Here is a 21,236-nt window from a genome sequence, read left to right on the forward strand (position 1 = left end):
CAAGCTCATTACCATACGTGCCCGACGAGCATCAATCTGGACCTCCTGACAGCAAAGCGGGTAGGGATGTCTGTCATTCAGCATGGAGTATGTAAAGTGATAGTGTCCCAATACTCTCCTGCAACAAACTAAGTGATGGAAGGGATGCTAGCATTACTCTCACTCATTGTAGATTGGTCAGGACCGCAGTCCATTATTTCCCCCCTATTGTACTTCTTTATATGGAGCCCAGACATGTGCAAATCAGTCTTTGTTCTGATTCAGCAGGAAAAGTCCAGTCCAAACTGCCAGGTCAGATCCCTTCCAGACAGGAATACAAGCAATCCCAGATGAGTTTGTCAGTGAAGTACAGCTTGAGTCCTGTGGCACAGCACACATACAAGACCTACATCTGGGCATATCCAGCGCCCTTGCAGCATCTACTTCAGCATAAAAACAAAGGGATGGAAGGAATAAATCTCAGTAAATCACTGGACTTAAGTTGAACCTCACTGATGAGACAGAAGCAAGCTGAAATCAGTCTAGGGTTGCTTATGTTCCCATTTGAAGAGAAACTTGTCTGGCATTGTCTGGCATTTCCTATTTTAGCACTACCAAGGTTTGTTTGCATATAGCGGATTTCGGTCTAGAGAGGCACATTGGGTGAAAAAACAGAGGACTAGGAGTTAATGCTGTCACTAAAGAGGTCTAACTCTTCCTCATTAAAATAGCCAAGCAAGCAGAAAGGATCTACCGTTAACAGCAAGACTGACACAGAAAGAATGGCGCTTCCAAATATGGACTAGCAGGTAAGATTATAATGACTGACTGGGCTATCGTGATCTCGTTTGGAGACTATTAGCAGCTTTTCAACAGGGATTTTACTTTGGCTAGGTTTTCACCTCTTTGAGCCCGAGGCATAACGGTCCAGTCGTTAACCACGGCCTTGATTCACACCTAATCTGTGATTGAAGGAAAAGTTTGCATCTCCTGCTAAACTCACTGATGGTTCTGCAGAGGTATAAAAAAAACAGCCTTTCGGGACTTACAACAGGCTCTGTGAAGAAATGGAAATCTCTAGCTCTTTTAGAAGACTAATTTCACTCCAAAAAATCCCAAAGTGAGAAAAAGTGAACAAGTTCGAAGCAGCTTTAAACAGTGGTTAAGTGACCGTATCTACAAAAAAGTGCACACCATAGAAAACAGTGTTATATCGGTAGTGAACAGACTTGAATCTATGTCTAATAGAGTGTCAGGATGGGAAAGGCACTACACGTTTTTAACATAAACATTAACTGAGCGCATGGAATCTTTTGCGGTTACCCAGCAACACACTATTGAGTTGCATGCTATTGTTTAGCACTATTCCATCTCCTCCAATGTAAATGTGGACGACATAATTGAAAGGATCAAAGATTTTAGGAGGGTGTCTAATGTTTGTCTTATTGGAAGGCAGAGTGTGCATAAAAAGTCAAACTTCTGGGAATTATTCGATTCTGAAGGCATATTTATAAAACATGAGCACTAAACAGCATGAAAACAATGGAAAGGGTATGTTGCTTCTGACATACTTGAAGAGGCTCAAAGTGAACTACGTTTTGAGACTAGCATCCAAGAGAGGCCACGTTATGCACGGTTGCTGGATGTAAGTCCAACTGTGGTTGGTAAAAGGAAAGGAGACACAAAGATTCAGGAAGGACTTTGTTGCCACAGATGCATCATACTACATGCAAGGACAAGAGCAGTTATGGATGAAAAGGGAGAAGAACTCCCTTAAAGTATAGATCCTCTGCACATTTGTATGGTTCTCGTAATTGCGGTCTTTCCTTTATTAACTTCCAATTCCTTCTACTTACAATATTTGTTCTCTGGAGGCAGGAAGTTGAAGGTTTCTGGTCTGATGTAATATCTGGGTATAACTACCAGCAAACTGGAGGACATTTTTGGAAGATGGCACTTTTATGTTCTGCAAGTCCACTGCATTCTGCCTTCCTCTGTGGTGTTATAATTGTGCTGCATTTATGATTCTTAGCATGTTATGGCAATGTTAGTCATTAGGTTGTTCCTGGGAGGCATTACTTCTATTGTGGCAAATCTTTTAACAAAATGAGGAAGGTGATCCAAGATAAAAGAACAAAAGGTGTTGTTGAACAAGTTTTTTACCTATGGTTAAGACTTATCTGGTAGAGACTCTATCTAGCCACAGTTTCCTTAACGTTAGAATATTCTCCAGGCATAAGACTGAACTTGAAAAATCTTAAACCTTAAGCAGTACCCTGTGTGAGAAGTTGGCCTGATGTATGATGTCACTAGTTATAGTGTACACCTTATATCAGTCCAAATACCCTTATGGTGATTGGTTGTAAAGTCAACCTTATAGACCAGCTATCCTAGTGGTAGCATGGACAAGAGCAGTCTTAGGCTAAACTCTGAATGGCATGTGAAGCCAGCTGTGATACCATATATAATCCCTTGAATACCAAATGAAAGGACACCACAACAGATATATATATAAAATAAAGTGTATTTATTCTAAGCAAACCCTCAGCACTCTTTATGAGATTAGAGGTAAGTACAACACAGTCTTATTAATGCATACAGTAAGTCACACAGGTAAGTAATACAGTTAGGCCCTAGGGGCCACGCAAACCATATACTAAGTAAGTGGTATAAGAACCACTGTCACGGAAATAGAATAGGCCTAGGCCTAGGGAATCGCTGGGGCTACACTACACTAGCGTTAGTTAGGAAGTGGGAGGCCCACGGGATTCGTGTGCAGAGTGGAAACACTCACGCGTAATGCGTAAAAGTCAATAGCAATAGTACAGTTTAGAAAACGGTAGATTTAGGACACTTCCGGAGTAGCTAGGAAGTTGAGACTTGAAAACTAGACACTAGGATAGTCACTATCCTGATGAGCACCGGAGTACCCAAGTTACCTAGCCCACAGGCTGCGGGTGCATAGGGGTGAAGATGCGTCGTTTTCGTCGTCGACTCCTATGGATGCCTGAAGAAAGATGCTGACAGGCAGTCAGTGAAGAGTGTCCGGTGGATCCCAAGGCTGGGATCAAGAAGAGAGGAAACCTGCAAGCAGAAGGGACAGAGTCAAGGTCACTAGCCAGTGACCACGTGGAACCAGGAAGGAACCAGGCGATGTCGTGAAGAGTTGCAGGTGAAGGTGAAGCTTGTCGCTGCAGCCAGGAGGACCAGGAAGCGTCGAGGACGACCAGGACCAGGAGGCGAGCTGTCCCACGAAGGCTCTTGCTGTTGGCGGCGTCGAAGTTGGACTAGGACTCACCAAGCCTTGGCAAGCGGAACCCACGAAGAACGAAGGACTTGCTTCTGGTGCAGACCAGGAAGGTCTGGGGTGCTTCTTCTTTGCAGAGAAGCGGGAGCCAGTCTGGAGGAGCCAAACCAGCGCAGAAGATTTCAGGATGTGTCGTCACAAAGGCCACCAGCCAGCGGGCAAGCAACCGGACAGACGCGGCAAGCAGGAAAATGCTGAAGGGCCCCACGCAGGACTCGTGGAGTGTGGGGGGCTGATCTTCGGTGCAGATGGTGCTTGGGGTTGGGGCTTCTCAATCCCCGGTGCACAACTTCGAGGGTACCTCAGAAGCTGCGCTTTAAGTTACTAGCCACTTTTTCCAGGTAGCCGGTCCCACGTCGCTCGTCGCCTCCACGGATCTCAGCTCTGCTGCAGATGTGGATGAGGGTCGGAGAAGTCTGGAAGTCAAGGCTCTGGTCGGGCTCTGCAGTCGGTTCCTCGTAGAACGGTCGCAAAGCAAAGGGTAGTCTCTTGATGGTGCTTGGGGTTGGGGCTTCTCAATCCCCGGTGCACAACTTCGAGGGTACCTCAGAAGCTGCGCTTTAAGTTACTAGCCACTTTTTCCAGGTAGCCGGTCCCACGTCGCTCGTCGCCTCCACGGATCTCAGCTCTGCTGCAGATGTGGATGAGGGTCGGAGAAGTCTGGAAGTCAAGGCTCTGGTCGGGCTCTGCAGTCGGTTCCTCGTAGAACGGTCGCAAAGCAAAGGGTAGTCTCCTGATGGTGCCTGTTTGCACAGGGTAGCCACTCCTTGGCTACAAGGGAGATTCTTCAGTCTTCTTCTTTCGTCGAATGTCGAAGGTCCAGAGTTTCTGTTCAGTTTTGCAGGTTCAGGATAATCTAAAGTCTTGAGGCCCAACTCCCACTCTTATACTAATCTGGGGGGCTGGGATACCTGCTAGGTCACGCCTTATGGGTGGGACCTGGGAGGGGGTGGTTACACCCACTTCCCTTTGTCCAGTTTCGCGCCAGAGCTGGGGCTGGAGTGCCCCAGCGCCGGTTTGAACTGGACTATGCAAGGAACACCTTGTGTGCCCCAGGCAGGTCTCATTCCTTTCAGCCCACCCTGCCCCAATACACTAAAGGCTGTCTGGGGAGGTGCTAGCACCTCCCCAAGCAGGAAACCTATTGTCCAGGCCTCCCTGGCTGGGATCACTCCCAGCTGCAGGAGGTCAGACTTGTGTCTGTGGCAGCAGCATCCATTTTGTGATGCTGAGGCTTTGGTTAGAGATAAACAGCAAAGTAGGATTTTAACATGTCTCTCCCTCTAGAAGGGAGGAATAATATCCTCATCACCAGAAATAGTATGGGGGTATTATTCCAAAGTGTTAGACACCTTACACGACATTTTTTGATAAAGCCAAACCATAGTTACCATAACCGTTTAAGATTATAAGGCACTTTAAGAGTATATGGTAGGCTATATCATAGAACAGCTATAAGGACATGGTTCCGAAAGCTGCAGACAGGCTCAGCTCATGCTAGAGCACCATCTCACATGTTACCAAGCACTCTGCCTCCAGGATTGTTAAGGCCTGCCATAGGAGTGACTGATAGGTACACATGTGTCTATATATAAGGTAGGTATAGGAATACTACACCTAAGCAAGGGGTGATTACACGACCTTGCCCCAGCTGAGTGATCAGCCAGTTGTGTCTGATTGGAAGGCCAGACCAGGGGTGGCATAATACATGCTGCAGCCCCTGGGAGGCCTAGGGTACACCTATGCCCTGGGTACCTAGGGTACACTGTACAGGGTCCAATAAGGTGATCCTTACCAATTGGTTATGTACCTAGGGTACATGGAGTCCATTTTACAGAGAGAGCAGACAGCCTGAGACCCTGAATGGCAGGATCTCAGGCCAACTAAGTCGAAAAACCAGCTAGACACTAGGCAAAAAGTTGGGGGTAACCATAGTCAGATATCCACCTTCCTACACCCTGGTGCACCGGTAGGTGGTATCAAATGGTTCTGCATCATAGACATAGGATGCGACGTGCGTGGTGACTATTTAGGTGCCACCTCAGTGCGCTGACCTTTGTTCAAGACTATTTCCCTACCAGAAGCACAGAGCCATGTCACAAGGTTTTCTGACCCATGTGCAGACTCTAAGGGCCTTGCTAGATGGAAAAATGCAATTTGCAGAACAGGTATATTGGCGGCAGGGGGTCAGTAAGAAATCTGCAGCTAGATAGTCTCTACCAGATTAGGCGTTACTGAAAGCTAGTCACTTGTTCATTTGATAGAGACTTCTTCCCACAGATTTCTTCCCTTAGAAAAGATACCAAAGCAATACAGTGGTCCTCTGGCCAAAAAGTCCTGGCGCATCGAAAGGGCAAAGAGCCTATCACAACGGAAAGGACTGTTAAGGCAGTATTGTATGGTAAACATGCAAGATGCTTACGTAGCAGCCTGACAGATGTCCAGGACAGAAACTCCACAAGCGAAGGCAGTAGATACAACTTTGGCTCTGGTGGAATGAGCCTGTAGCCACACCAGCAGGGGAGACCGGGTTAGTGTCTGGTGAAGTGTCCAGGCCACTAGCACCAGCCAGCTTCTCTTACCAGTTGTCATTATCCAATTGGTCCAAGGGGGTTCTTCATGGGCAACATGGTAGCAATAAGAATTCTCAGATACTCCAGAAGGGTCATACCACCCAAATGAGGTGCATGGCCTCATAAAACTCCTTGTTGAGTTGGGCAGTGATCAATCTGGTTCCAGGAAGTTCTGGGAGGCATGGAGAGGACCTAGGCTCTGAAAGTGGAATGAGGTTGCAGGGCCTTGACTTGTGGTGTTGTTCTCATGCCTGGTCTGGTGAATTGGACCGGTGCAGCAAGGTCAAACAGAGATTCTTGAATTTTTTAGGTCTGTGGGACTTACCAAACAATTACTTTGACTGCGACCGACAGCAACGACCCTGAGAGCTGACCTGGGAACTTCCACACAACTGGGACCTGGAGCGGTGTGAAGTCTTTCGATGTCAGGCCGCCAGTAGCTTAGTCTCCCGAATCGCCTTTGGATTGATGGTGCGTGCGGTAGTCGGGACAGTTCCTGGAGACGTGGCCTTTCCAGGCACCAAAAGCAAACCAGACGTGGGTCCGTCACAGACATTTGCCTGTGACTGGCCTGACAGGGTTTAAAACCCACTAGTTTAGGGGCTATCTCTAAAGCACACTGCACGCAAAATACTCAAAAAGGTCTAAAGAATTGTTGAAAAAAGTGGTCTAAAAGTGACAGTGGAAGCTGTTCCAGGTCCATGCTGTTGGCATGAAAAAAAAAGAACAGATGTCAGTGTGCTGGAGTTGTGTCTATATAGGAACCATACACATCACATCTGGTAAGGATGACGCCGACAAGGAGCCATCCAACGCCACCTACCAGTGCACAGAGATACTGCTCAAGATTTTCAAGAACCAGTCGGATGCTTGGAAGCTATTCGAAGGTAAGGAATCTGCATCCAGATGTCTCTAACAGATCTAAGTTGCAACAATCCAAACCCTCACTGCAATTTATCCTCCTCTATAAAAACTTTACATTCAGGAGACAAGATCTATTTTAACTTGGAAAAGGGATTACGCGACCACCATCAGATAACTCGCAGCTTGCAAGATGTTCAGAACTGAATGCAGCACAACCAACTCTGCTACAATAGCCAGAGTACGTTCCTCCTGCTCATATGCACCATCCACCAATCGACACTTCTTTTCCCTTAGGCAAACTCATTGTCTCCATGCCAGTACAGAAGTTATGCACCTGAGAATGCTAGTTACTAAGCTCTTTTATTCTAAAGTAAATGCAGCCCCAAAGAATGATCTCTACAAGATATGTTAACTTCGGGAGTACTCCCACTATTCAAATTCTTACACAAAATTACTCCTGTGCTCCCCATCCACTTGCCTTAGATCGATTATAGAAATGCTTTCTACACCAGTCTGTTGAAAGAAAGCTCTCCAAATGTTAAAGTGTGAGGAGCCGCACAGTCTGCTGAGATTGAAGAACTTGGCCAAAATGCACCCGAGTGAACATCCCAGATGGTGAGAGACGCAGCGGGCAGTACATTATGCCAGAGATTGCATCAATTAAAGAAAATCATTCCGTTTTTCCTTGATTTTCTTAAGAGCCACCAGCATTTGTGGATAGTGTTAGAGTGGCCGAAGATTAATTCAGTTTCTTGTACAAGATATTTGTTGACATTTTCTGCTTACAAAATGTATTTAGCCCAATAAAAAAAAAGTTTGCACAACAAAAAACTCTAAGACCAAGGGCATTCCTTGTTGTTCGTTTCGTTTTCTTATTCTAACAAATTCATGGCTCATATCTCCCTGTATGCTCAATTAAAGTGCATACTTTTACTCTATAACATTTGATCAACACGTTCTGTCAGACCCCATTAGGTATTGGAATTATTGGTGGTAGGATACTCAAAGAAAACAAGACGCACCACACAACAGTCCTCTTCATCAGAGGCTAGTAAATCCTGATAGACCAGGTAACAACTACAAGGTTATCGGCCCCATTGGGAATTGGGAGGTCCGTTCCTGCGGACGTGACCCGTTTTCCCGCCATATTTTGGCTGCTGAAAGCAGAACGAGTAATTGCCAGGAGAATCGGAGCCAGATTTATACATTCCTGGCAATTGCTCATTACTCAGGAGATTCTCGTGCGTTCAAACGGTAATCCCTATCAATTCCACACCTTCTGAGTTGGGAATGAACACCTCCTGCACAGGAGTACTAATAAGGCTAATTATAGCATAACAGAAAGCCAAAAACAATTCAAATACAGTTGGACAGTCGGACAAAATCAGGACTGCTGCTACCCTGAATAACTGGCCAATAGAACGCGACCGTGAATACCCAACAGCGCTGGCTCATTATTAGGAGGGGGTTGGAAGAATGGCAGGGAAGGAGTTGTAGAGGCACAGGGAGCAGAGAATGACTTTTAGTAGGAGCATAACAACGACAATAGCAAATTTGTTTTGTCGAAGGCCAAGAAAGACAGTTAAGAGGGCTGCAGTTGTGGTATGGGGCAAAAGCATTAAAGAGGGGAGGAGAACAAGCAGAGCCAGCATGTTTTCTTATTGCTGCTCAAGGTTCACTAGAGTTCCCATCAGAACACTATGTTGTTAGCTGTAGACAATACATTCTAGTATTTGCATAGAGAGATATTGATAAGAAATGTCAGTCAATCAGTACTATGACTTTATGAGTGACCAGAGGATAAGTGTTAAAGCAGACTGCTGCTTATGGAGCTGCATACCTAGACTGTATGGGTAGGGTGTGCCTTCAAGGGGTTTATTAAAGACTTAGTTGTGTAACTTGTTTATAGGATAAATATATACCTATAACTGAGATCAATCTTATCTTTTGGTTTCCAGAAGGTTATACACCATGCAATAGTCAAATGTGTATACGGATCTCAATTTACATTAATTTCGGAATATTTATACAGTCAGAATACAGAGAAATGAAAAATAGACAAAAGGTGTGTGAGGAACAAAATTCATTTATATCAGTGAATGGTAGTAAGGGTACATAAAAATAAGACAGTTGTATATCACAAGGGAGGCATGATTATACATCCAGTTATTACTCCACTGTACAATATATCAAACACTTTTTCAAAGATATATGATCAATTATCTAGAAAGAAGTGTGACAGTCGACGTTTCGGTCTTCATACGTGAATTTGTGAGACCATCTTCAGGACAAGAAGTTTAAAAGTTGACCCCTCGTAGTGTTTTGAATTGATTATGGAATTCGTGGATATCTTCCTTTCTTTGTATCGAGATTTAAATTAAAACCTCTCGCTTAACGCTTTTAAATTTGGCGGTTTTTGAGAGGCAAACTGTCGAAGTCTTAAGGGTACTGTGTAGTTACACCGGCAGAAAACGTCATTCGTGTATTTAAAAACTCGTAGTGGTCTTACTGTTGGTTCAGACAGAGTTAAGCCCAATATGAATGGCGCTGTGATCGCTTGCTGCGTAAATCGATGCCGCGATTCAACGTAGATGACTGCTGTGCTCACGCCAGTAATTTTCGTGGGATTTAAGTAAAACGCCCCGTAACGGTGACAACAATTCCCATTGCTCGATTTACGCAGCAAGCGATCACAGCGCCATTCATATTGGGCTTAACTCTGTCTGAACCAACAGTAAGACCACTACGAGTTTTTAAATACACGAATGACGTTTTCTGCCGGTGTAACTACACAGTACCCTTAAGACTTCGACAGTTTGCCTCTCAAAAACCGCCAAATTTAAAAGCGTTAAGCGAGAGGTTTTAATTTAAATCTCGATACAAAGAAAGGAAGATATCCACGAATTCCATAATCAATTCAAAACACTACGAGGGGTCAACTTTTAAACTTCTTGTCCTGAAGATGGTCTCACAAATTCACGTATGAAGACCGAAACGTCGACTGTCACACTTCTTTCTAGATAATTGATCATATATCTTTGAAAAAGTGTTTGATATATTGTACAGTGGAGTAATAACTGGATGTATAATCATGCCTCCCTTGTGATATACAACTGTCTTATTTTTATGTACCCTTACTACCATTCACTGATATAAATGAATTTTGTTCCTCACACACCTTTTGTCTATTTTTCATTTCTCTGTATTCTGACTGTATAAATATTCCGAAATTAATGTAAATTGAGATCCGTATACACATTTGACTATTGCATGGTGTATAACCTTCTGGAAACCAAAAGATAAGATTGATCTCAGTTATAGGTATATATTTATCCTATAAACAAGTTACACAACTAAGTCTTTAATAAACCCCTTGAAGGCACACCCTACCCATACATACTATCTGCCCAAGCCCTCAAGGGTATATTGGGTTATCCATTACATAGATTGCATACCTAGACTGGCACGCACTGCTAGGCTGCCCTGGCTGGGCCTTAAGAGCATGGGTGCCATTTAAAGCACTGGGAGCACCACAGGAAAACAGACTAGTAAAGAGTTACAGTACTGTACCAGTGGTTCCCAAACTTTTTGGACCTGTGGCTCCCTTGACCTAATTGGCAGTGGGCTGTGGCTCCCCCTCATGTCACTTTTTTTTTACCGGTGGGGGGGATGTAAGCCCTACCTTGGGAGTACTTCCAGTTTTCTCCCTGAAATTAATTGGGCTGAATCTGATGAAGGTATTATAATCCTATTTGTAACAAAATGAAAATATAACAGTCGTTTAATAAAAAATTATAATTGGTTAAGAAATGATAGAAAGCTCTCGCTTACTATGAGTTGTGGGATAACACTCCTCATAATGTAAAAAAGACAAACGACAAGCCCCAGAATGCACTTTCTTAAACGCTAAAAAGAGCCAAAGAGCAGTAGCAGGCGTGCCTGTTCTGTGCATTAAAGGAAGCTTGCATTGTTGCAACCCCTGCTGTATCTGTTTATGGTCAGTTAATGATGCTTTGAGAAACTTTCAATTATGAAAAAGCTAAAGCGTCTTCTATTCCCTCATCCTTTTTGTTTCTCCACCTCTTGTTGCTGCCTTTCCTCTTCAGACATTCTTTTTCTCCAGTTTCTCTGCCTTTATGTCCTGCTTTTCTTCTCTTCCCCTTTGATTCTTTCACACTTTGTTCTACCCCCGTGTATTCCTTCTTCCACCTGCTGCTTGCCCTTATTTTCTCAAGACCGTAAGTCTTGGTGCCACTTTTAGTTCCCTGTATTTCCTTCATCCCAGAAATAAAACACACATGGCCGGCCCAGTCTGGGGTGATTTAACAGCCTCTCCGATGCCCAAGTTGCTGCAGTTTGAGCTGCGATGTTTCATCCGAGGTAGTAAGTGTTTTATCCATGCAATTACAATACAATTCCAGAGACCTTATTAAAGGTTTTATAATACTTACTCATTTAATTTGAGAGGCCTTACTCTTCTTGTCACTATTATCGAGGAACATACGGAGGGAAGAATGAGGAACTTTCACAGAGGCTAAGAAGAATACAGGTTATTACAGTGACGGGGTTATTACATGCTTCCTGCTTTGCCTTGCTAAGGGTCAGACTGGGGCCGGGAAACTAATCCTGTTTGCAATACGGCCTATTTCCACAGTGAGTTTGCCGGATTTTACAAGTCAGAAATTTCAGTGGGCACAGTGTTTCCTCACACGAACAAAGTGCAGGAACAGCATCCAGCATATAAATACACCGGCTGCTTGGGGGTCACGAGTTTGACATGTTCCCCTTCTTTACATCAAAGTAACAAGTAACTTAAAGCAGGGAGTATTAGTGTGAAACCAACCTACTTGTCTCTTGAGAAGAGGGTCCCCAGAGGCACGACAGAACACGCTCAACATTCATTGCTGCGAATATAGGCAGAGGCTACGTGAAAGCACGTAGCTGCGCGTATGGCGGCCGTGCGCTCTTGGGTCAAACCATGATTCATGATTATACAGGTGGCATTTGTAACACCCGTGTGTAATTTAAATAAGCTCTGCTTGCTGCCTTCAGGCTGACGGTAGGGTAGTGCGTCGAAAGACACATAATTTTTTAATTGCTTACATTCTCACATGATTACAAGCTTCCTCGGCACAAGGTCTTTCCCACATTGTGCGCGGCGCCCCTGGCAACTCCTAGCGACGCACCAGGGAGCCGCGGCGCACAGTTTGGGAACCCTGCTGTAGACCGTTGCAACATCTCCTTCATCCCCCTGTTGAGGATATGCTACTGATAAGGAGGAAGAAAGACAATACGAGGGCCAATGCCAAGAAAGACAATACGAGGGCCACTGCGGCATAAGATGGAGATAAAATACGAGAAAGGGGCCATGCTATGGGGAAGAGCTGCATGGTATAACTACTACGCTGCGAGGTTTTTCACAAAAGATTGTTTTAAAATGATGGACCATTATTCAGTGAATAACTAGGTGAGATTTTGAGTACACCGTACACGACGATGTTTTATACCAGAGTAAGTATTTTAGCTTAGTTTGTCCCAAGTAAATCGAATCCATAAATATAATAATGCACTTTCCAAGATTCACGATAGCTGTGCCTCCTTTCACTAGTGCTCACTATCAGATTAGAAACCATGTCTTGACTTAAGGCTCGCTCCACTGACCTATAATGGCACAGAGGCTGCAAAACAATAGCTAAGAGATGAAAATAACTATCACATTAGAGGCTTCGAGGAGAACATGTGATACTTCCCGTGTATATCTGCAATTGGACAGCACTAACACTTTAGTGGGATGGGGAATCTACACTTTTAGTTGGGCAGTACATGTCTTACTTTGCAGAGCTGCTATGCGCTTTTTTATCATAAGAACCCGCTTTATAAAGAGATGTGCAAAATCAAATTTTTGATTAGAACATATTGATCGGTTACAAGAGGCGTGCACACACCTGCTCAGCCCAAGGATACCCTCGCCGATGATAGCTTTACAAATACACATAAAATATTTTATAAAGATTTATTGTTTACTAACACTTACAAGCTTCGGTTTTCACAGCAGTAGAAAACTATGCATATGTGCCTATGCGTGGAGAATCACTTTCAAACCACAACTACTGGCGCCATATAATGTGCTTTAGTCTTATTCTGAAACGGATACAAAGTAAAAGTATTACATGGATTATACGTGTTCCTGCCTAGCTTCCCAAATTCACCTCTGCACACTGCTATCCTTGAAGGCCTATCACATGTATCCCAAGGCCACTCTCGAAAAGGGTCCACCGCAGACCAGACCTGAAGGAATCCCAAGGCCAGCTGCACCTAAAAAGGATCCCACGACCAGACCTATTGGGGGGGGGGGGGGGGAAGAGAGAGAGAGAGAGAGAGAGAGAGAGAGAGAGAGAGAGAGAGAGAGAGAGAGAGAGAGAGAGAGAGAGAGAGAGAGAGAGAGAGAGAGAGAGAGAGAGAGAGAGAGAGAGAGGAGGAGGAGGAGGAGGAAGGGATGGGAGGGAGGGGGAAGGTGAGGGAGAGTAAGAGTGGGAGGGGGAAGAGAGAGATCCTTTCACAACCCAAATGGTTTCAATTGTGTATGTCGGATTATTTTCCGAAGCTGAAATAAAACTTAAGGAAATACTTAATATTTCAGAATATGCCCAACCGTAAGGGTTGTAAATCAAAAATGCATTCTGTACCTTCACTGGGCTATCGTTGTAAAGCCAGGATAAGAAATATGTTGAGTTCCAGTAAGTGTCTGGAGCCTCCCAGTCACCATCGGACCAGATCACGTCAGGCAAGTACCTGGAAAACACAAATGTACGAGCTCAGTCATCTTTTTGTTAGGCAGAGGGCAGATCACAAACTGCACCGTCCAGTGAATTACATATGCCCCATACACATTTAAACTTGGCTATTCAAAGCAAAGATCACTACGTAAGGAGGCAACGTGTGCTTTCCTAGCAAGTTTTATCCATACTGCCGACTGAACACAGACTCACATAACACTGGTACTGATGTACTAGTGCCCACTCCAATGTAATGCTTAACTGCCAAACAGAGTAGGTGTTAGAGAGGAGGCAAGCATACAAAACATCCGAACCAAATTGTGTGTCTAAGACACATGGGTCCCTCTCTTCCGCTGCTCTACTACTAATATTACTAACAGTTAATAAGTTTCCTTGTTTCTGAGCTCCCCTCTCCCCACTCTGGACTCCCTTTTCCTCCCTGTAAAGTGTTTGTCTACCATTTTTTACTCATTGCGATAAGGGCATTACATTCTCATTAACAAGCATTGCCAATGCCAAACGGTCTGGCTTTAGGAGAATGGTGTATGGGAATGTGAAGCATTACCAGTAAATAGCATGGGATCGGATATGCATCTGTGTGTAAGCAAAGAACTGTAGAATAATATTGGTTTAGGTTAAAGGGTTCGGTGACAGTTGCACTGTCAAACCAGATTTATACATCCATGTAGGTTAATGACTACCCTCCTCCCATCTGTGCTGCTACCAGAGAAAGACACTATAAATTATCTAGTTATCTAAGATACTTTAATAGCATTACAATGTCATTTCTGTGCCCCTGACATTTCAAACTCAGGTAAGTGAATAATATAAACAAAAGGATCACATCTGTGAGGAGGGCAGGTTTTTTTGTGTGGAAGCACACAACTATTACCCAATCAAAACATACTACAGGCTCTCAACATGCGGGCTGAGCCAAAGTCCCTCTCTAGTGATACTCGCATCACTGTCAAGCCAGACCACAGAAACAGATAGCAATGGTAGTGACAACACATAAAATGGGAAGTGAGGAGTATATAGAACTATGCCACCTGCTTTTATCCCCACTACTCTTGGAGATGAGTTGAAACAACACCAAAAGAAGAATGGTCAAACATGGAAGAGACCTACTGATTCAAAAAAGTAAATATTTTATTTAAGTGATATACCAGCTACAACTAAGTAAGAATGCGATCAAAACACCTATGCAATCAGAATATTCTTATCAAGGAAATTCATTATTGAATTTTTTTTTAAACAGTATACAGTATACTCAGTCATAGCATAATTAAGGGCGAAAATGTAACTTTCTGGCGAAGCATTGAGGGTATTATTAACAAGATTAACTTTTTACTTTTGAACTGTACTCAATGTATCTGCTATGAGTGAATAAATGACTTAGTCTGCCAAATACGATTCCAATTGTGACACAGATCACTTCAGCATGCCACAATAACCCACTGACTATGAGACATACATGATTCAAGGAGAAATCCAACCACTAGCGAAGAGAAAAATGAATAGATTATGTGTAGACAGATTGGGGTCTACATGTGTGCTCCTATTCACAAAAATAAATCAGTATCTGGGAAAAAATGTTACTTGCTTCTTAAAGAACAGAACTTTTAGGTGCCCGGAGCAAGGGCCTACTCAAGAGAACCCAGGCGAAGGATAGAGCTGCCAGGCACTAGCAGAGACACCGCACATTCCTGGACCACACTCACTAGGAAGAAGGGTAATGGAGGAGGATTTCTTAGTTTTGACACCGAGCAGCTTCACAAGAGCATTTTTTTTAGCAAGCTTACACATTTCCCTTCCTGCAGAAAAGCAGAAAGGCACCCAACTCTTACTTTGTAACAAGATCATACAGCTCTGGCATGGTCTTCGCATTGACAAAATCCTGTGTCTTGAAACCATTTTTTTTATCGCTTAGATAAAGTGGATGGAACCATTCCATGAGAGAATGGTAGAGTCCATAGCGTATCTTCCTAAAAGAGAAAAAACAAAAAAGCACTTGATTCTCGATTTCATACACATCAATCAGAATTTTTTAAACAAGTGTGAAAGCATTCAATTTCAAACGTTTGCACTGCATTTTGTAGCAACTGAACCTTAAGTGGCTCTACAGTTCTTCACTCATGCATCTGCCACCATGGCTCTAAACCCAAACTCAGCCATCCGAGATACACGCCCACTGACAAACCGATAACAAACATTCTCAACAAACCACCACAGGTACTCGCAATCATTCTGCTTTACAGTTGTTCATACCAAACACTGTCGAAACAGCCTACATCCAAAATGCACCCCAAAGACTCATTCACCTTCAATTTAACCAATAAACTTTAACCAAAGCGGAAAGACTACAACTACAGGGAGTATCAGGCAAGTGAACATATTTTAGCACGGTTTATAAATCCTTTCCTATGACAATGATTAAAAGTTCACCCTCTTATGGGTGACTAGGTTTCTTTTGCTAGTGTTCAGTAAATGAACTCAATGATGAAACTGTGATTGTTCATTTAATTAATGTCGGACCCGAATACACAACTTTCTCTTTTTTTTTTTACATCAACGAAAAGAAATAGACTGGCTTAAACCCTCTATGTTAAGTTGCCTTCAGTTCTTTAGAGATCGTCACATTCATTGTTCATCTTTCAAATACCATGCTCAAAACGTAATACGTTACTTTAAATGTGGAGTGCCACTGACTAATAAGTCGTACGATATCTTTCACAACCATACTTTGGACAACTCCATTAACGCATAAAAAGTAAGGAGCAGCACAACAGTGGGACCGACTGATTGCCCCGATCTAACTAGGCAATAAAGTGACTATACTATAAGCTAGATTTGTGTTGAAATCAAATCATAGACGATAGTGATAACTGCACAAACCTTTTCCGGATAGCCTTGCTCAGATCACACACTAAATCTCGATGGGGTCCAGTATCCACAGAGTTCCAATTCCAAGATACTGGAGACTCCCAGTTTGTAAAGCCTTCGTGGTGCTTTGTTGTAAGTACGACATACCTATGAGAAACAAACAGGAAAGTTAGCATGCTGCCCCTTTGCACTATAATGGAGAATACAGAAAGGTCTAGGAAAGTCTAGCATTAAAGGGAAAGAAGGAACTAAACAGAAATGTAAACAGTATTGCAGATACATTGCATAGAAACATCAAATTGTAGCAAATTCATATAAAAAACCAACATCTAAAATATTTTCAAAGAATCAAGAAACTTAAAATCAAAGCAGTGTATGGCACAAAAGAAAGTATCATGTTAGGAGGTGAGAAAAACAAAAATCAGAAATTGGTGAAAAAAAGCACTCGCTCTTTTCCTGGGCTGGCCTTATTGTGGGCTTGTTTTTACAAACTCTAGTGATTGTTGGAGTGCGTCACAACAATTCTAGTGCTAAAAGCACCCTGGTGTCTGGGTAAGTCAGAAAAGGTCCCGCTTGGAAACAACGCATAGAAAATGGCTCTCGTGTTTTCGAACCCGCCACCACGATCCCCGCCCCCCTCAGTGGAAGGTTCAAATGCTGTTGGCAAGTGTCACTCCACCGCTTCCCTTGGCTTGTCCCTTCACAATTGGAAGGGGCCACGGTGCAGTGCTCAGACTGGCAAGTGTCCGGGTGAGAGCCTCTAAATTAGCTGTGGCAGTGGAAATAAAGCTTCATTTGATTACCATTCATGTGCTTCTATTCCTTGTCACCAGGGCTCAAGTCCCCCTAAAAAAGAGGGAGGGCTCGCCAAGTTAGGCAGGGTGGGTGTGACATTACTGCGTGAACATCACATGAAGTGGCATCACAACGCATGACCTCCCATGAAGTGACATCAGATCTTAAGACCTCACATATGCTTAGCATGTCTATCATGATTACATTTTCATGATTACATTTGAGCACATTACAATATTTAAATTAGATTTTGCATTGGGGTTGTGGCAAAATATTGACTCAACCCCGACGCAAAATCCGTGTAACAAAGAAATTGGCAACAAGGAGAAACATGGCAGTAAATCTGTTCTGCTTAATTGGTTGCAATGGCTGTATTTTAACAATTTCTTATAGGGTTAAGACACCTGCTGCAGAGATCTTTGTGTTCCAGCAATGGGCCTGATTATGATGGCGGTTGGAAGAGCGTCCAACTATCATCGCTGTGGGAATGAAACCGCCCAACATATAGTCGGCAGTTCCACCTGCCAAATAACAATGCAACCGCCGTGTGAGCGGTCGGTAACAGGCCTTTTTCCATTGCAGCTTGTACTGCGGCCCAGAGAAGGACCTCAGCAAAAGCTGCAATGGAAAAAAGGCATTTTTCAAACACCAAGTACCATCTGGTGCCTGGCACACAGTGCATGGATGTTTGGGGGTGCACCACATGTGCACGCCTGGCCCCATAGTGCAGGCTCACAGAGGATGGGGACCCTGCTAGGTGCCCCAAAATTCCCTTTCCGCCTGCCTTTACATGGTGGTCGGACCACCAAGTAAAGGCAGAGGGAAAGGGACATCGTAATCCCTACAGCGGTGCCTCCAAAGGCACAACCCCCATTGTAGGGATTACGTTTCAACTGACTCCCGAGGCCTCAGCGGGTCCCTCTGATTGAGCAAGGACTCGTAGAAAAGAGACTTGTTCAGAAGCAATCCGCCCCTTTAACTCACTAACTAGTTATTAAAATTGTTTTGTGTAAATCTAATGCGCACCACTTGAATACCCGGGTTAGTGAAGCTTACTTATATGTTTACTAACCGAATAACATGAACGAAGGAATAAAACCGCTTTAAAACGGGGAATCTTTACTTCGCATGCGTCAACTACATCTACGCAATATGAAGAGCTATCGCTTGGAGAGAAATTCTTGCGCATGAGCAGAAGACACTAAAATGGAGTCTTGAAGACTCGCGTGCATGCCATCTGCTTAGCTGAAGTTAAAACGAGCTATTTTACTAATGCGGGGAAAAGTAAAGGGGAATATAGTAGAGATGGGTGGTATACAGTGAAACCATTTATTCGTAAAATTAATATTTGTCTTTTTGACTTTTTCACTAGTGCGCATTTGGGCCTCTCATGTATAACTGAAGGAAGCGGAGTCATGTGACGACTGCGCAGGTCTACTGAAAGTTAACCTGGAATGATGACTCAGATGTTGAACGAAAGCCAAGGTCGCAAAGTGTCCTGCCGGTGAAAAGTTCAATGATGTGGACTTGTATTCAGATTATTAACAATAATCTTGTAAATAAAACATGAGTGCATGTGTGAAATAAAATTTTGAATAAAAATTAAGGGGATGGGTTTGAGAACAATGGTCAAACTGATTTAGAAGACATGTAAGCATGGTGTGATGATCATCCCCCCTTTGCCTGACTAATTAGATTTTGTATTTTTACGATATTGAAACTTTAGTCATTGGTACATGAAGAACGAAAGGTATAATTGAGGTAGCTTTAATTAGTTAGATCGGGGAGACACGAATGCTGTGAGTCGTGGATGCTGATGCTGGGAGAGATGCTGTGAGATGCTGATGAAGTAGCCGAATGCAGAACCTTCTATCCTAATTTACTTGGGTTAGATAAGAAGATTGCAGAAGAATCTTCAGGAGGAAGAGTGTGTCAGAGATGGATGCGGCGCAAACGTCAGTATTCTAGAGAGGTCAACTATCCTGTCCTGAATCCTGTCCTGAACTCTGTCACCTGATCTATCCCGGGGAACCCTTACAAGCTCCTTGGCCAGGGGGTTGGTCTTCATACCATTCTTGGTAATTATAATTTCACGTTATTTGTAGATGTCCTTTTCTCCCTGTCCTCTCCGTTTCTGATCATTGTATGAGTCCGAAGTATATGCTTGGTGTTTAACCAATTGAATTTTCTCTCCTATGAATGATGGTGACTGTACCGTAGTTTGTAGTGGTTCACATGCATTTAATTTAGATAAAGATTTTAGAAATTTCAGAGTCTGTGGTTATTTACTTAAACGAATAAGTTAGAGTTCATTATCACCATCAACTAGTTCAACTAATGGTCCATTGACCAGAGGAAATATCTTTTTGATCAGTGAAAGGTTAGTTAGGAATATGAAATAACTAATCCTAAACATTGTGAAGAACTTACAAACCAGTCCAGTGGTTTACTCAAAACTGTGTGTGCATGTGGGCCCAGGTGAGTATATGGTAGTAGAGTATTTGTTGTTGATACGCCGCTGGATCAGTTTTCTGGTAGCAGAGTTATGGTTATTATGGACTAGTTTGGTGATAAATATTTATTATTGATTCATGTTTAACAAAAGAGTTAGCGTCTTGTTTTATGTTGTCCGGAAAATTCCGGGGAAATGAATAGCAGATGGTGACAGAAGCCACACTGCAGTGAGGTTACTCGTCTGTTGGAATAATACTGAGAAGCTACGTAGGGCTGGCAGTATTAAATTAGGGACTATTTCGTATAAAAGTAGAGTGTGAGTGATAGCAGAGAGTTCGCTGGTGAAACTTTGATCTTCTTTCCCAGTAGGGGTAACACTGAAGGAGTAACAGGTTCTTCCGAGCTTGAATGAAGGGTAAACAGAGGTTTTTACTCGCAGTAGAAGAGGAGTAATTCTGAAACTTCAGAATAAGTGGAAATCTATCCTTTGTTTAGTGGAACAGGCAGAGTAGCCAATGTTTCTATGTTGTTATTAATGAAACATTTAAAGAAAAGGTGATAAGAAATAAGTTTTCGTATTACCTTGTGAAGGGAGGGTCAGTCGCAGGAGTTGCACTGACGTCACAGAGAGCTGTGCTGGGATTGGTTGAAACAGCGGGCGTGAGACAGAAGCAGTTTGTAAAGGAGGGGTCAGTAGTGAGGAGCAATACTGACGTCACAAAAGGCCGCGCTAGCATTGGTCAGACCACGAGCCTGAGTCTGATGACTGGTAGATAGAAGCCGCGCTAGGATTGGTCGAAAGAGAAATTGTATGTAGGATTCTGATTTAACTGCTGGTGTGAGTCGCACAGATAGTAGAGTTCAAGGGTTTGCGGAATATTCTTTCATATATCGTTCATCTAGAATGTATGGAGAAAAGGGAAACATTGTTAATAAAGAAAATTAAGAATTTCTTAAGAAAGACAAGCCTGTATTGACTAGAGAGGGAATTCCTATTCTGCCACCAAAAACACCTGCTTCCTTTATGATGATTGAAAGAGGATATACTTGTGTATGGTTGGAGAATTGGATAGAATATACAAAAGGTGATGGAGTTCTAGCTTTTCCAGAACATATGTTTAATGGGAGAATTCTTCAGAATTTGAGAATGAGAATGAATGATTTGGAACCGAGACCTAGGTTACCTCAGTATGAGGCTTTGGAAGAATGGGAGACTGAGTCATATGAACAAGAGAAATGCAGAGGCAGTAAGAGATATAGAGGATTTTTCCCAAGATATTTGCGTGAGTCACGCGAAGGTCAGATGAAGCAATGGAGAAGAAGGTTTATATCCAGTGTTAACGGCTGAGGAACAGTCAGGGAGCAAGTGTAAGGAGAAAACAAAACACAAGAATGTGACAGGATATGGTGAATCAGATGATGAATTGTTGGAGGAATTGTTAACTAAAAATCCTCCACCGTATCAAGAAGGAACCAGTAGAGTCACCCCGAGTGCACCAGTTATAGGAACACCCCTAATTCCTCAAATTTTACATGACACATCAGTTAATTAGAGTACTTCAAGATAATGAGAGTGAAGCATTGAATAGAACTAGGGAGGAAATA

At 43.2% G+C, this 21,236-nt stretch overlaps 1 protein-coding gene across 1 annotated transcript in view; it reads right to left on the minus strand.

Moving 5' to 3' along the window:
- The window catches only part of FUCA1 (alpha-L-fucosidase 1), a 170,985-nt gene that overhangs the window by 88,916 nt on the left and 60,833 nt on the right, over window positions 1-21,236 (minus strand). Inside the window, exons 2-4 of the mRNA XM_085648309.1 lie at window positions 16,395-16,529; window positions 15,347-15,484; window positions 13,410-13,515 (exon numbers count right to left, since the gene is read on the minus strand). Coding sequence (XP_085504435.1) covers window positions 13,410-13,515; window positions 15,347-15,484; window positions 16,395-16,529 — 379 coding nt within the window. The remainder of the gene's footprint in view (window positions 1-13,409; window positions 13,516-15,346; window positions 15,485-16,394; window positions 16,530-21,236) is intronic.

Source organism: Triturus cristatus, chromosome 3_2 (genome assembly GCF_964204655.1).
Source record: "Triturus cristatus chromosome 3_2, aTriCri1.1, whole genome shotgun sequence".
NCBI classification, from domain to species: Eukaryota; Metazoa; Chordata; class Amphibia; order Caudata; family Salamandridae; genus Triturus; species Triturus cristatus.